The sequence below is a fragment of the Trichoderma ghanense genome, assembly GCF_004382785.1.
Source record: "Trichoderma ghanense strain CCMA-1212 chromosome Unknown scaffold_5, whole genome shotgun sequence".
In the NCBI taxonomy this organism is placed as follows: domain Eukaryota; kingdom Fungi; phylum Ascomycota; class Sordariomycetes; order Hypocreales; family Hypocreaceae; genus Trichoderma; species Trichoderma ghanense.
In genome coordinates this window covers 1,141,343-1,154,163 of record NW_027395668.1, presented here as the reverse complement: position 1 = coordinate 1,154,163, position 12,821 = coordinate 1,141,343, and the positions used below count along the sequence as shown (strand labels likewise).

The window sequence follows — 12,821 nt, the reverse complement described above, 5'->3', positions numbered from 1 at the left end:
GAATGAGAGAGCAGGTTTGACAAGATCAATCACTCGATCCTCACTCTGGTGCCTCCCGAGCTTGTTTCCCCCCCCTGATCGCCTCTCCACCGTTAACGCCATGAAGTCTGCCATCCTCCTCGGCCTCACCGGCCTGGCTGCCAACGTGCACGCCCATCCCGCCAAGCACCCCGAGTCCGGCTCCGACCTGGTCAGGCGCGGCATCGACATCAGCAAGTATCACTTGCCCAGCCTTTCGGACTACACTCCATCAACTCACGTCGATGTCGAAGACGAGGCTTCTATCCAGTCTGTGGACTTCAAGCGTGACTACGTAGCCACTGCTACCCGAGCTGTCAAGAGACTTGCTCCTCACGCCGAGTTCCGCGTGGTTGACGACCACTACCTTGATATCGACGGCGTTGGCCATGTCCACTTCAAGCAGACTGTCCACGGCATCGACATTGACAATGCTGACTTTAAAGTCAACGTGAGTTGACATGAACAAACGGGAAACGAAGTGAACAGGTGCTTACATCTTAAGTTCAGATTGGCCGAGATGGCAGAGTCTTCTCCCACGGCAACAGCTTCTTTGCCGGCAAGCTCCCCACCGTGAGCCCCCTGACCAAGCGCGCCTTTTCCGAACCCACCGAGGCTCTCAAGGGCGCCGTCGACATCCTGGGTCTCCCCGTCAAGGCCGACGGCGCCACCGCCGAGCCCCAGGAGGGCACCGAGAAGTACACACTCAAGGGCACCTCGGGAGCCGTCAGCGACCCCGAGGCCCGCCTGGTGTACCTCGTCAAGGGCGACGGCACCCTCTCGCTCACCTGGCGCGTCGAGACCGACGTCGTCGACAACTGGCTGCTCACGTACGTCGACGCCGCCACCAACCAGGAGGTCCACGGCGTGGTCGACTACGTCGCCGACTTCGCCACGTTCGAGGTCTACCCCTTTGGCGTCAACGACCCGTCCGAGGGCGACCGCAAGACCTTCACCGACCCCTGGCGCATCGACGCCTCCCCCTTCACCTGGCTCGGCGACGGCACGACCAACTACACCACCACCCGCGGCAACAACGCCATCGCCCAGGTCAACCCCTCGGGCGGCAACGACTACCTCAACAACTACCGCCCCAGCAGCCCGTCCCGGGCCTTTGAGTACCCCTTCTCGCTGAGCCAGACCAACCCCGTCGACTACCGCGACTTCTCCGTCACCCAGCTCTTCTACACCGCCAACAAGTACCACGACCTGCTCTACCTCCTCGGCTTCACCGAGGCCGCGGGCAACTTCCAGGCCAACAACAACGGCAAGGGCGGCAAGGGCAACGACTTTGTCATCCTCAACGCCCAGGACGGCTCCGGCACCAACAATGCCAACTTTGCCACCCCGGCCGACGGCAGCAACGGCCGCATGAGGATGTATATCTGGACCGCGTCGACGCCTCGCCGTGACGGATCTCTGGAGGAGGGCATTGTCATTCACGAGTTTACCCATGGATGTGAGTCCAATGATCCCCTTCCCCCCTTTTTTCCAACCCCTCCCCCTTTATTCCACCACCCTGCTTTTTCTTCTCCGTCACTGACCCTCACACCAACAGTGTCCACCCGTCTCACCGGCGGCCCCGCCAACTCGGGCTGCCTGTCCGGCGTCGAGGCCGGCGGCATGGGCGAGGGCTGGGGCGACTTCTACGCCACGGCCATCCGCCTCAAGCCCTCCGACACCCGCTCGACCGACTACCCCATGGGCGCCTGGGCCGACAACAACCCGGTCGGCATCCGCCAGTACCCGTACTCGACCAGCCTGACCACCAACCCGCTGACCTACAAGTCTGTCAACTCCCAGAACGAGGTCCACTCCGCCGGCACCACCTGGGCCACCGTCCTCTACGAGGTCCTCTGGAACCTCATCGACAAGCACGGCAAGAACGACGCCGAGTTCCCGACGTTCGACAGCCAGGGCGTGCCCACCGACGGCAAGTTCCTCGCCCTCAAGCTCGTCCTCAACGGCCTCGCCCTGCAGCCCTGCACGCCTACTTTCGTCTCCGCGCGGGATGCCATTATCGATGCCGATCGTGCCCTGACTGGCGGCGAGAACGTGTGCGAGCTGTGGACTGCCTTTGCGAAGCGTGGTCTGGGGTCTGGTGCTAAATACTCGTCTTCTTCCCGCACGGAGAGCTTCACCATCCCCTCTGGTGTCTGCTAAATGGTTCTCCATGGAGGAGAATTGGCTTTGAATAAGTGAGGATTGGAGAGAGCGGATGCGAGAAACACGATGAGACCTGCTCGAAGTTGGATATCAGTGGTGATGATTCGTCTCCTGTTCCCTTCACGTGTAAGCAGATAGGTAGCTCGCTACCTTTCCAAACCAAAACAGTAAAATGAAGATGAAAGAAAGCAAGATTCCTTGTACCGCTATTCTGTGATGTCAAAATTTCCAAGAATCCAGTCTAAATGCTCTTTATTATCCCTTTGAACGCAATTCTAACCACGAGTAAAACGGAAAACATCACTTTGCCTCTGTATTTGCCGCAGCAGGCTTTGCACTTCCCCCCGCAGACGCCGCCGCTCTCTTCTTCTTCAGCTTCTCAATGAAGCCCACAAACTTGTCCTTAAAGGCTGCTCGAGGCGCCTCATTCGCCCCGACCATGCGCCTGACGAGGATGTTGTACAGGCCTCCAAATGCCAGCGCAATGGTTGTTGATGTAAAGATGATGACGTTGTACGGCATGCTAAAGTCGGGCGTGGGCAGATAGAGCAGCAAGCTGGTGGTGCGAATGTTCATGACCTTGGGCTCCAGGGTCGTAATGACAGCGGCAGCGACGTCGAAGCCACGGTTTGCGTCGGGTGGATATTCCGTGTATCGCAGGATGGACTTTTCAAAGTCGTAGGTGAGAAAGACGGTGCAGTGAGGGGGGATGCTGACGAGGAGCTCGAGCTGCGTGCCGCGGGCGCGATCGAGAGCAGGGCGGTAGTAAATCTCCTTGATGATGTCGGCAGACGATGTGTTGACGTTGGGTGACGACGCCGAGATGCGGGCAGAGAGCGTGTGCAGGTAGACGCGCATGAACCAGGGAAGAGATTCCATATACACAAATTCAACCGGGTCGTCGCCCGGGTTCGTCAGGATGGCCTGCACGCCGCCGTGTTCCTGCCCGTGCCCGGTGAAGCTTCGTTCAGCGTAAAGCACAGGCGTTTCCGGCTTGACAATGCCAAGGGGGGCGACTTCTCCACCAGAAGACTCGGTCTTGGTCAGGATGAGTGTGAATTCTTGATCTTGCTCGATTTTATAGCACCGTAACGAATCGTCGTTGGAATACTTGATTTCATGGGCACCTTCTGAAGCAAAGATGTCGCGAGTGGGCGGGATATGAACACAGACTGGGGGAACCTCAGCATCGGTCAGGGGACAGGTGCCTTTCATTGTCCGCCCAAAGATTTGCGACAGCGTCCAGTCCTGGCCGCGCAGGTGGTCTACCGGATAGCAAGAGTCGCCTGGCTCGTGGTAGGGCTTTGTAATATCGCAAATCAGATCATGGCCTGGGGGAGGTCTTGGGATAGGGTTATCTAGAAGCCGTGTTAGTGATGGTCTGCTATGATGAGGGCCACTCAATCCATACCATGAGGCCGCTTGGATCGATCAACGTCCAGGACCATGTCAACCGTCTGCTCGAGTTGCAAAACACACTCTCCCTCCGAGGGGCAGATGGGTCGCACATCGATGGCCATGCTCTGGAACGAGGCATCAAACAGCTTGTGTCCATCCAGTAAGCTCGCGATTCCAGCCTTGCCCTTGCACGGCAACATCTTCAAGAAGGGCGTCAGATTCTCCGTGCACACCACCTCATGCGGCAGCACTCCATGTAACAGCCTCGTGCTCTGCAGCGTCGAATTCGGATGGTCGCCCTCGGGTTGGAACGACAAAACAGGTCGGATCGTCCTGGTCCCATCAATGAAGTTTAGGCTGGCGCAGAACAGCCCAGACAGCGCATTGGTCAGCGTCAACCACTTTTCGTCCGCCTCCTCGTCCGTCTCAGCGTCCAGCCACGCCCATAGTTCCACTCCGGTGCCGCCCTCCCTCGTTCCGTCCCAGGGCCGAGTCCCCCAGCTCTCTGCATCCCATCGTCCCAGCGTGAATCTCAAATGAAGCTCTCGCGTGCCCGCATATTGTAGAATCTGGCCCAGCGATCGTGGAAAGAGTCGAAAGTTGTGCGCCTCAAAGTCGGCAAGGGACGTGTTGGCTCGGAAGTTGAAGCTCGCGAGGAGCGCCGAGAGAGGCAGTGGCCGGAGGTTCAGCTGCTCATGGTAGTCGGCGGCAGAGACCAGGACGCTGGGGACGATCAATAACAGTAATGACAACAGGCTGCGCATTGTGAAGAGCACAGAAAGGAGAGAAAAGAGAGTGAGGGTCGCCGGCGCGGTTCAGGCGAGATTCACATCTCTGGGCGATCAGGTGTTAAAGGTCGTGATATTGCCAGATTGGAGCTGGAAGAGGGCCCTTGTCATTCGATACGTACCGAACACTAGCCACAGTTGCCTGAACAAAAGCGCCACAGTCGACCGGGATTGGCAGAACTGTCTCGCCTCTCCTCCACTGGCCAGCGACGGCTTTAGGCCTGGAACGTCCCCCACAGCTGCACGTCTTTAGCGGATGCAAAGCACCAGCCACACTGTCAATCCGTCATCTCTCTCATCTTCAATCCCAAAAAATTACATCCAACCCATCAGCGCCCATCTTCCATCAAGCCCTCTACTCACTCTCCTCAACAACCCCCAAATCCGTAGCGCCATGGCCGCCGAACAGAGAAAGCTGCTCGAGCAGCTCATGGGCGCGTCGTCGTCCTCCCGCGCCGCCCAGCTCTCGCTCAACGACCCCAAGGTCTGCCGCTCCTACATCGTCGGCACGTGTCCGCACGACCTCTTCACAAACACCAAGCAGGACATTGGCCCTTGCCCCAAGGTGCACGCCGAGAGCCTCAAGGCCGAGTACGAGGCGCTGCCGGAGCGCGAGAAGCAAAAGTACGGGTTCGAGTACGACTACATGCGCGACCTGCAAAAGTACATTGACGAGTGCAACCGGCGGATCGATGCGGCGCAGAGGAGGCTGGAGAAGACGCCCGACGAGATTCGGCAGACGAATGCATTGGTGAGCTGCCCTTGCATCCCTCAACTCCAAAGGCTGTGAAGCTAACCGTGATCAAACGCAGCTCAAAACCATATCAGACCTCACGGCATCCATCAACAACGGCCTCCTCGAAGTCGAAATCCTCGGCTCCATGGGCGAAGTCTCCCGCGCCATGGACGAGCTCTTCCGCGTCCGCCAGGCCGGCCAGCAAAAGGCCGAGCGCGAAAAGGAGCTCAAGGCCCTCTCCGACACGTCCGGCCCCTCGGGCCACCAGAAGCTGCAGGTGTGCGACGTCTGCGGCGCCTACCTCAGCAGGCTCGACAACGACCGCCGGCTGGCGGACCACTTTTACGGAAAGATGCATCTGGGATACGCGCAGATGAGGAAGACGTACGACGCGTTTCCCAAGGAGATGAAGGGCCGGTCGAGGCCCGCGCTGGACGACGATGGTCCTGGTGGAGGGCCGAGGGGACCTAGGGGCCCTGGGGGGTATAGGAGTGGAAGGGGGAGGGGGTATCGCGGCGGGTGGTAAAGCGCGTTTGGGAGATGTGGATTCTTTTTTCTTTGCATTGCATTGCAGCTTGGCGTCAGGGAACATTATTTACATGGATGGTAATCAGGGCATCTTTGTCTGTGCAGTTTCTCAATATTTGGACCAGAAAAGACGTATATATAGGATTCGGAATACGGAGTTGTATACCCCCTTTACACTCTTCTAGCTGCTCATCACGGGTGCAATCGGGGGCGACGCAGAAGACGCTTCTATAGGTATATTACGCTGCGAGTAGCAAAGACTCGTGAAACTAACCCGGACTAATCGTAACAATAACCAACAGGACCTCGTGATATCGCTTGATCCAAAAACAAGCACATTCTCTCGTCTTCTGTTGCAGTTCCCCATTTTCCAAACCTGTCATATCGTCGTATATCCAACCCTCCATCAAGAGCACAAACCGATTCCAAGCATTTCAAGCCAAGACCTGGACAAAAAGTCACCAGAGAGAAAACCAAACCAACCGCCCCCCTTTTCCGTACCAGTAGCATTCCCATTTCGGCCTGGAAGCTGGCGGCCACACTATGATTTAGCCTCGGCCTTGCTCTGAGCTTGAGCTTGGTTCAAAGCGTCTAGGGCTTCCATTTCATCGTCCCACTTGCCTCCAGTCACGACGAGAGGCAAGGGCAGGGGAGGAGGAGTTGCCGCTGCCGCTGCCTGCGCCATGGTAGGCTTCGGTTGGGCCTCGGAGGGCTTTGATTTGGCGGGGGCTGCCGCTGCTTGTGCCATGGTAGGCTTTGCCTCGGCATTGTTCTTCTGCTCAGGAGCTGCTTTCGCCTGAGCGTTATCAGAGGGCAGAGAAGGAAAGTCGTCGGCAGCAGGGATTTGCTGTTTTGCCGGGCGGGATTCGCCGACTGGGCCGTCGTATGAGCCGCGACCTCGGCCTCGACCTCTACCGTTGCCGTTGGCGCCGCCGTGTGCACCTCTACCACGATCTCCTCGCCCTCTGCCGCGATGGCGGTCGTCCAAGAAACGGTCGACATCTGCTGGCGCCTCGGCGAATCGACTTCCGCTCAGGCCACCACGGCTCTTGGCCCCTCTGATGCCGCCGTTTGCACCGCGGAAGCCTCGCCTGGCCTCTTCTTCAGCCAGCGCCTCCTTGCCTTCATCCCAGCTGCCATCCTTGATGTTCATGGCCTTGAGCTTCCGCTCCCTATTCTTGGCTCGTTCGTCCTCCAGCTTGCGCCTTTCCTCTTCGCCACGCTTGCGCCGCTCTGCTTCCTCGGCTCTCCTCTTGCGCGCCTCCTCCATGCCTCGTGCGTATGCCTCTGCGTGCTGCTTCTCGTCCTGTTCCGCCATCTCAAACTTGCGCGCCTTCTCCGCTGACAGAAGCTTCATCTTCTCCATCTTGGCGGCGAGCTCGTCCTCGGTAAGCTTTTGGCGCGGGTTGGAGCCAGACTTGGCGCGCACCTCGGCGTTGGCGGCGGTGTTTTGCGATGGTGACGAGCGTCGAGGTTTTTCTCTAGGGCCACTGCCCGCGTTGGAAGGGGGACCGGAGGTCTGCGCAGGCGCCTCCTCGGGAGCCTGGCCGGTAGACCCATTGGCAGCTGGTGCAGGAGCTGGTTTCGGGGGTTGGGTAGCCGCTTTTGCGGGAGCGGGAGCGGAAGCAGGAGCAGGAGCAGGCGCCGGTTTCTGAGCAGGCTTGTCGGCGAAGCGGGAGGACGAAAGGCCTCCGGCAGGACGCAGCGGCTTCTTGTTCTTGGCAGCTGGTGCGGGCGACGCTTTCGAGGACGGAGGGGTTCGGCTCTGCTGAGGTGTTGCCACAGGCTGTGGAGAGGGTTGCTGCGCAGGAGCCGGCGCTGGAGCAGCTGCTGGCACTGAAGCTGGCACGGGCGAAGCAACAGGCTCGGGCTGGTAGTAGTGCTGCTCTTCCTGTATCAGGACAGGCTCAGACTCGACGGGCTCGAAGTCGTCGTAGAACAGATCGTCGTCTGTGCGACCTCCGAACTGGTCCTCCATTGTGTCGTAATATTAGGTAGCAGATGAGGATGTAGCAAGATTTGTATAGCAAAAAGCGAGTGAAGTTGAGCGAGATATCAATAATAACGGTGAAGCGATATTCGAGCAAGAATGTGTAGCAGAGAGAGTGATGGGCCAGATAAAGAGGGCAGAAACGAGGCTGACGGCCTCTATTTATTCGAGAGACAAAGGGACCAGATGCGACAAAAGGCGCTTAAAGCCAAAAGTCAAAAGCCGATGCCTCTTGCTCTTGCTTCGCACTTGCCCAAAAAGCCCCGCCACAAGAGCGCATGTGGGGTGTGGGGCTCAGCTGCCGGCCGCTCCTGCACCTCTAAGAGAGGAACCAGTGGCACAAGCGAGGCTGCTGTGGCGCAGTGGCTTGCCATGGCAACGAGGAGCTTCAATCATGTTGACTTGAAATCTGGTGAGATCTGGCTGAGTTTTCTGATGCCGTGCCGTTTGATTTAATGATGAATATCGAAGAATCTTTTATTATATTTGAGAGCAAAATTATGTTTTCTGTTATTTGTGTGGTAGCGGTGCATGGTCTTGAACGAATAACGGCTGTCACTTGCCCTAACCAAACTCACGATGGCTTCAATTTACCTCCGAGGCTAGCAAGCCTCACAAAAGTCAAGTTTGATATTACCGAATTCGCGAGGCGCTATCAACCGAATCAATATCTGGGCTTTACGCCTCTGTTCTCTTTTTGATCAACATCTCGAACCTTATCTGCCCCAGAATCCAACGTCCACCTCATACATGCTTGCAACGTAGACAACTCGTGACTATGGGAGGCCTGGTAGCCTGGCCTCCTATAAGGGGGTAATTTGCAAGACGTCTTCAAAATGCTCATGGAGAGTGACACTGGCTACGGAGCGCCTGCGCGGGCCTGCTTCTTGATCACCCGCCCCCCAGCTCCTTGCACACCCTCGAGCCATGACGGAAGGGAAGAAGAGAACCCAGACAGAAACAATTGGGACAATGTCTGGGCCGAGATAATCAGAGGAGACGGACCAATAGAAGAAAGACGGAAAGGGGAAAGATGGAAAGGAGAAAGACGGAAAAGCATATGTCAGAGCAGCTTATGCTGAGTATGGATCTTTGATTCTGGCACAAGGGTTCGAACTACCGATGATGGCTTGCTGTTCACAGGGCTCACTGCAAGATCAGCACCATCAAGCCAAGGAATCCTCAAGATATCCCATTGCTGGAATCGTTTCACATGTTTCACATATATATTTGATGTCACTAAATCGTCTCTCCTAGCCATGACGAGACACCAACAGTGAACACGTCAAACATCAATCTGCAGTTCATTCAGCCTCTCGATAACAGCATCCCTCAATCCATCCTCCGAGCTCACAAGCTTCACCCCGTACCGCCGGCAAACAGCCTCCACGTTCCCCCTCTTCGAATATCCCTCCAGAGCGCATACGATCGCCCTCCCAGACCGAACGCAAAGGCCCAGCTCCAGCAGACTGATTGGTGCAGGGCTGACTCCGTGAAAAAAGACGACGACAATGTCCGCCTTGTCTTGCATCTCGAGTTCCCACTGCACTTGTTCGGCCCATCGGGCATGTGAAAAGTCTTCTTTCCAGGTAGCGTCCCAGTCGTCTCGCTTGGGATTGTATATCGTGATGGGGAGACGTGAAAGTGCGTCTGTCAGCGTCTGTCTCCAGTCTGGCTCCCCTGTAGAGCTGGTTGTGCCTGCGAGGAAAATGGCTTTTCGAGGGGTTGAGTCTGGCGCTGGACGGCCTGGTGCGAGGATCACGGATGCACTCATGGCTGTCACGGTCTTATTGATGCTTGTTTTGAATTATCGATGAAATCGTGTTGGGAGAAGCAAGAAGAGGAGATGGGGTTGCATTACTGTAGAAGAGTGAGCGAGGGGCGGGGTGGGCGTATCACCCCATTCCGCCAAGGTGCCACTGTATGGTGATGTGCCTCTGGTCTTCCATCCTTTCTTGCATTCTATAACCAACGTTTTGAGATACAATAAAAGGGAGTATTAGGTGGTTATGTCTGACAATATCAAAATAGACAAGTGCGAGAATAATTCAAAGTCCTTTGCGGTCAATATAGACGAGTGTACAAGGCAGCATCTCCCACCCCCCTGAACACCAAAACCTTCATCACCACAATGTTCAACACCATTCACTCAGGCTTTTCATATTGGGACAGAAATATCATATTCATTGTCCGTAGATTGTTGCTGCATCGTTCCTTCGCTTGTACCGTTGTAGACTCCTTCGGAAAGCCCTAGAAGATCTGAAAACGCTCGCTTCCAAAAGCACCAATCGACCCTGACGACTGCCAGACGCGTGCAGTCCTGCCAGTCGATTCACCAGCTGCTCACTTTTGAAAACTATTTATTGTGCGGCCAGAAATTCTAGCCCACAACTTTCTTCTTCCACTTCCGTCTGTGGTTTTCTTACCTTTCGACCACATCTCGGATACCTCCCTCTTTCACAACAGCTTTCCTCCGCACATCAGTTGATAGCTGTTTACTCTTTGTTGACCCCTTCTGCTTTTCCAAAATGACGAACAATCCAGACAAAGGAAAGGGAGTAGCGGGCGAAGAATCGAAAGATCTGCCCCCGGCACAAACGAGCGTCACCGAGGCCAACGGTGAGAACAATGATCAGGAAGGTCGCGACCAGCAGCTTCCCGCTCAGGAGGCCTCTACCTCTACAGTAGAGCCTACCGTTCAGGAAGCCTCTAACTCTACGAAAGAGGCTACCGGCGCAGAGAAAACGCCGGAAACCGCTAAGGTAACCACTGGCGAAGCTCCGGCCGACGAAGGAGCCCTTCAGCCCTGGCAAGCTCGAGCGTTGCGAAGCGGCAGAAAGCCGTTGCCCGACTCCCGTCCCGCTGCCTTCGAGGAGGCCTCGGCCTCGGGCAGCCAGTCCCAGGCAAGCAAGCCCTGATACTCTGACAACGTGGCAACGAGACACTGACCTTTCATAGGGAGCCCGTCGGCCGCCTCGGCCCCGGTGGATGATCTCTGATATCCGCCGAGTAATCGCTCTGACCCGCGGAGGAATGTCCTACGCGGACATTCAGGTATGACCGTTGATCGCCCTGATACTCCCCTCGATGAGGCTTCTATTTCAGTTGTCTAACAAAGTCGGTTGTAGGCACGATATTATCCTGAGCGTACCGTGAACGCTGTTTCGCAGGTTTACTAGAAGTATTACAAGCGGGACATGAGCCAATATCAGGATGAGAACGAGGTTGAGGTCGACGACGAGGACGAGGCCGACGATGAGGTCGAGGCCGATGAAGACAGTGAGGACGATGATGAGGACGAGAACGACGACGAGGATGAGGATGATGACGAGGACGATGACGCCGACGAGGGAGCGGCGTTGGTCTAAAGGCGGTCCAACTCCTTCATACGTTGGACAGAAACGATCGTCCATCACGGTCTTTCTTTTTCCTTCTTTTTCCTTTCGTTATGGATCAGGAGAACAATGGTTTTGCGGCATGATTGCAATTTAGTTAGTCTAACAATGAATCTGCCTACGTAGGCAAAGTCTTCGCCTCAAGCCCAATTTGCGTCCTCATCCACCGCGGGAATCTTGACCAGTGCATCCAACACGCGTACCTTGCCTGTCTCGACGAGGTATTGAAACCAACTCAGTCCCTCCTGTATCAAGCCATGATCTTCGTATCGATCTGCCCACAACTGGCAACGCCTTCTTATACGCTCTCCGTCCTCAAGACCACCTGGTGGCGTCCTTGGTGCCCACGAAAAGCCTGCTTCGGTTGTTATTTTCCGTACAAGCTCGATGCACCTTGGACAGGGAGCTGGAAGCTCGACGTCGGCCTCAAAGTACTTGTAGGACGAGTAGCGACAGGCTGTGAAGCTTGCAAGTGTAATGGCTGAGATTGCGTAGGCCCCAGACCTGGGATGTGATGCAGCAAGAGTCAGGATTGCTTCCAGATAGTCGTGAAAAGGATCGCTGAGTCCAAGTCCATAGGCAACACAGAAGCCATTTTCGTGATTTCCCGCTGCGAGGTCACTTCTCCAATCAAACATGTCGTGAACTGCCATGATAATCTGTGGCGTAACGAGCCCCTGCTCAAGAGAGTCATCCGAGAGAACATGTCCGTTATACGCAGTAGCAGCACCGTTAATCGCCCTCCAAGCCATGGCAGCCTGTAGAGAAACCTCTTTGCTCGACCCAACATCCTGTAGCGCAGTGCCGTCGACCAGTACGTTGACGGCTTCATCGCCAAACTCGAACGCAGCACCCATCGCCAAGGCGACCAGCCGGACTCGCACCTCTGTTTCTGTGCTGGTGAAGCTCCAGTAGTCGTCACAGACAGACAAGTGGCATATGGACGCGTATTTCATCGCTTCTTCAGGAGACAACCATGCGGAGGAAATCAAAGAGCAGGACAGAAAAGCACATTCGTATGCTCCGACTGCGAGAGGGCTGCTGGCGGGATAATGTGAGATACTGGGCTTCGACAGGGGGAAATGCTCGCGGAAACTCGTCTTCTTGTCGACGTGCGACACGGCGAGTCGCTTTCCGTCATAGTGGTCTTTTATCAGTTGCTGGCAGCCTTGGATGGCTGTTGATATCACGGCTGGGCCGAACCGTGTCTTGAGTTCTCGGTGGATGGACGAGCATGATCTTGCCCATGTTGCCTTTGAGCGCTGGACAGAGTCTGTGGGCTCTTGGATCACGGCACGGGCATATGCCAGGGCATCAGACCAGCTCTGGTTTCGTGAGATGGGGCCATAGCCGAGAAGAGCGGAAAGGCCGTTTCGCATCTGGCTGACATAGGCCCGGACTGCTCTCTCGCTTGGCTCATGAGGTTTTTCAGAGACGCTGGGAAGAGGCTTCCAGCTTCCAGAGTCGAGTTCATCAAGGAGTCGGTAGATCAACGCCTGTGAGGCGGCATCCAGATGGTCGTATGTAGGAGGAGAGGGAGGCTCGAACGGGTGCTTCGAGTCCTGAGACACTGGTAAAGAAGAGTCGTCTACCGTTTTGTGATGGGATAGTTGACGCTGACGCTGACGCTGACGCCGACGTCGAGATAAGATGGAGATGCGTGCACCCATTTTGTGGTGAAGTTTGATTTCTTTTGAAGTGTCAACTTGTTTCTGGGTGTATATCACTTTCCTTTGTGTATCAAACAGAGGTCTGGCGTTCAATTTATATTCAGAAATGGCTCGTAGTCGATTTTGCTTTAG

General features: G+C 56.0%; 8 protein-coding genes across 8 annotated transcripts; 3 read left to right on the top strand and 5 right to left on the bottom strand.

Moving 5' to 3' along the window:
- Positions 1 to 100: 100 nt before the first annotated feature.
- Positions 101 to 2,181, top strand: CCMA1212_005359 (Extracellular metalloproteinase mep; the record flags this gene model as incomplete). Its single annotated transcript, XM_073702621.1, has 3 exons — positions 101 to 469; positions 529 to 1,477; positions 1,577 to 2,181. The coding sequence occupies 3 exons, from the start codon at positions 101 to 103 to the stop codon at positions 2,179 to 2,181; spliced, it is 1,923 nt and encodes a 640-aa protein (XP_073558935.1).
- A 303-nt stretch (positions 2,182 to 2,484) lies between these two features.
- CCMA1212_005358 (GPI transamidase component GPI16) lies at positions 2,485 to 4,346 on the bottom strand (the record flags this gene model as incomplete). The annotated part of the gene is made up of 2 exons (XM_073702620.1): positions 2,485 to 3,542; positions 3,596 to 4,346. 2 exons carry the CDS (start codon positions 4,344 to 4,346, stop codon positions 2,485 to 2,487), a joined length of 1,809 nt encoding a protein of 602 aa, XP_073559097.1.
- Positions 4,347 to 4,760: 414 nt separating this feature from the next.
- Positions 4,761 to 5,632, top strand: CCMA1212_005357 (U1 snRNP-associated protein usp106; the record flags this gene model as incomplete). The annotated part of the gene is made up of 2 exons (XM_073702619.1): positions 4,761 to 5,121; positions 5,183 to 5,632. Exons 1-2 carry the CDS (start codon positions 4,765 to 4,767, stop codon positions 5,630 to 5,632), a joined length of 807 nt encoding a protein of 268 aa, XP_073559098.1. The 5' UTR covers positions 4,761 to 4,764.
- A 543-nt stretch (positions 5,633 to 6,175) lies between these two features.
- On the bottom strand, positions 6,176 to 7,612 carry CCMA1212_005356 (uncharacterized protein; the record flags this gene model as incomplete). Its single annotated transcript, XM_073702618.1, has 1 exon — positions 6,176 to 7,612. One exon carries the CDS (start codon positions 7,610 to 7,612, stop codon positions 6,176 to 6,178), a length of 1,437 nt encoding a protein of 478 aa, XP_073558936.1.
- Positions 7,613 to 8,909: 1,297 nt separating this feature from the next.
- On the bottom strand, positions 8,910 to 9,398 carry CCMA1212_005355 (uncharacterized protein; the record flags this gene model as incomplete). Its single annotated transcript, XM_073702617.1, has 1 exon — positions 8,910 to 9,398. The coding sequence occupies one exon, from the start codon at positions 9,396 to 9,398 to the stop codon at positions 8,910 to 8,912; it is 489 nt and encodes a 162-aa protein (XP_073559099.1).
- Positions 9,399 to 10,152: 754 nt separating this feature from the next.
- On the top strand, positions 10,153 to 10,992 carry CCMA1212_005354 (uncharacterized protein; the record flags this gene model as incomplete). Its single annotated transcript, XM_073702616.1, has 3 exons — positions 10,153 to 10,386; positions 10,583 to 10,678; positions 10,837 to 10,992. The coding sequence occupies 3 exons, from the start codon at positions 10,153 to 10,155 to the stop codon at positions 10,990 to 10,992; spliced, it is 486 nt and encodes a 161-aa protein (XP_073559100.1).
- Positions 10,726 to 11,037, bottom strand: CCMA1212_005353 (uncharacterized protein; the record flags this gene model as incomplete). Its single annotated transcript, XM_073702615.1, has 1 exon — positions 10,726 to 11,037. The coding sequence occupies one exon, from the start codon at positions 11,035 to 11,037 to the stop codon at positions 10,726 to 10,728; it is 312 nt and encodes a 103-aa protein (XP_073559101.1).
- Positions 11,038 to 11,159: 122 nt separating this feature from the next.
- CCMA1212_005352 (uncharacterized protein) lies at positions 11,160 to 12,689 on the bottom strand (the record flags this gene model as incomplete). The annotated part of the gene is made up of 1 exon (XM_073702614.1): positions 11,160 to 12,689. The coding sequence occupies one exon, from the start codon at positions 12,687 to 12,689 to the stop codon at positions 11,160 to 11,162; it is 1,530 nt and encodes a 509-aa protein (XP_073559102.1).
- Positions 12,690 to 12,821: the final 132 nt, after the last annotated feature.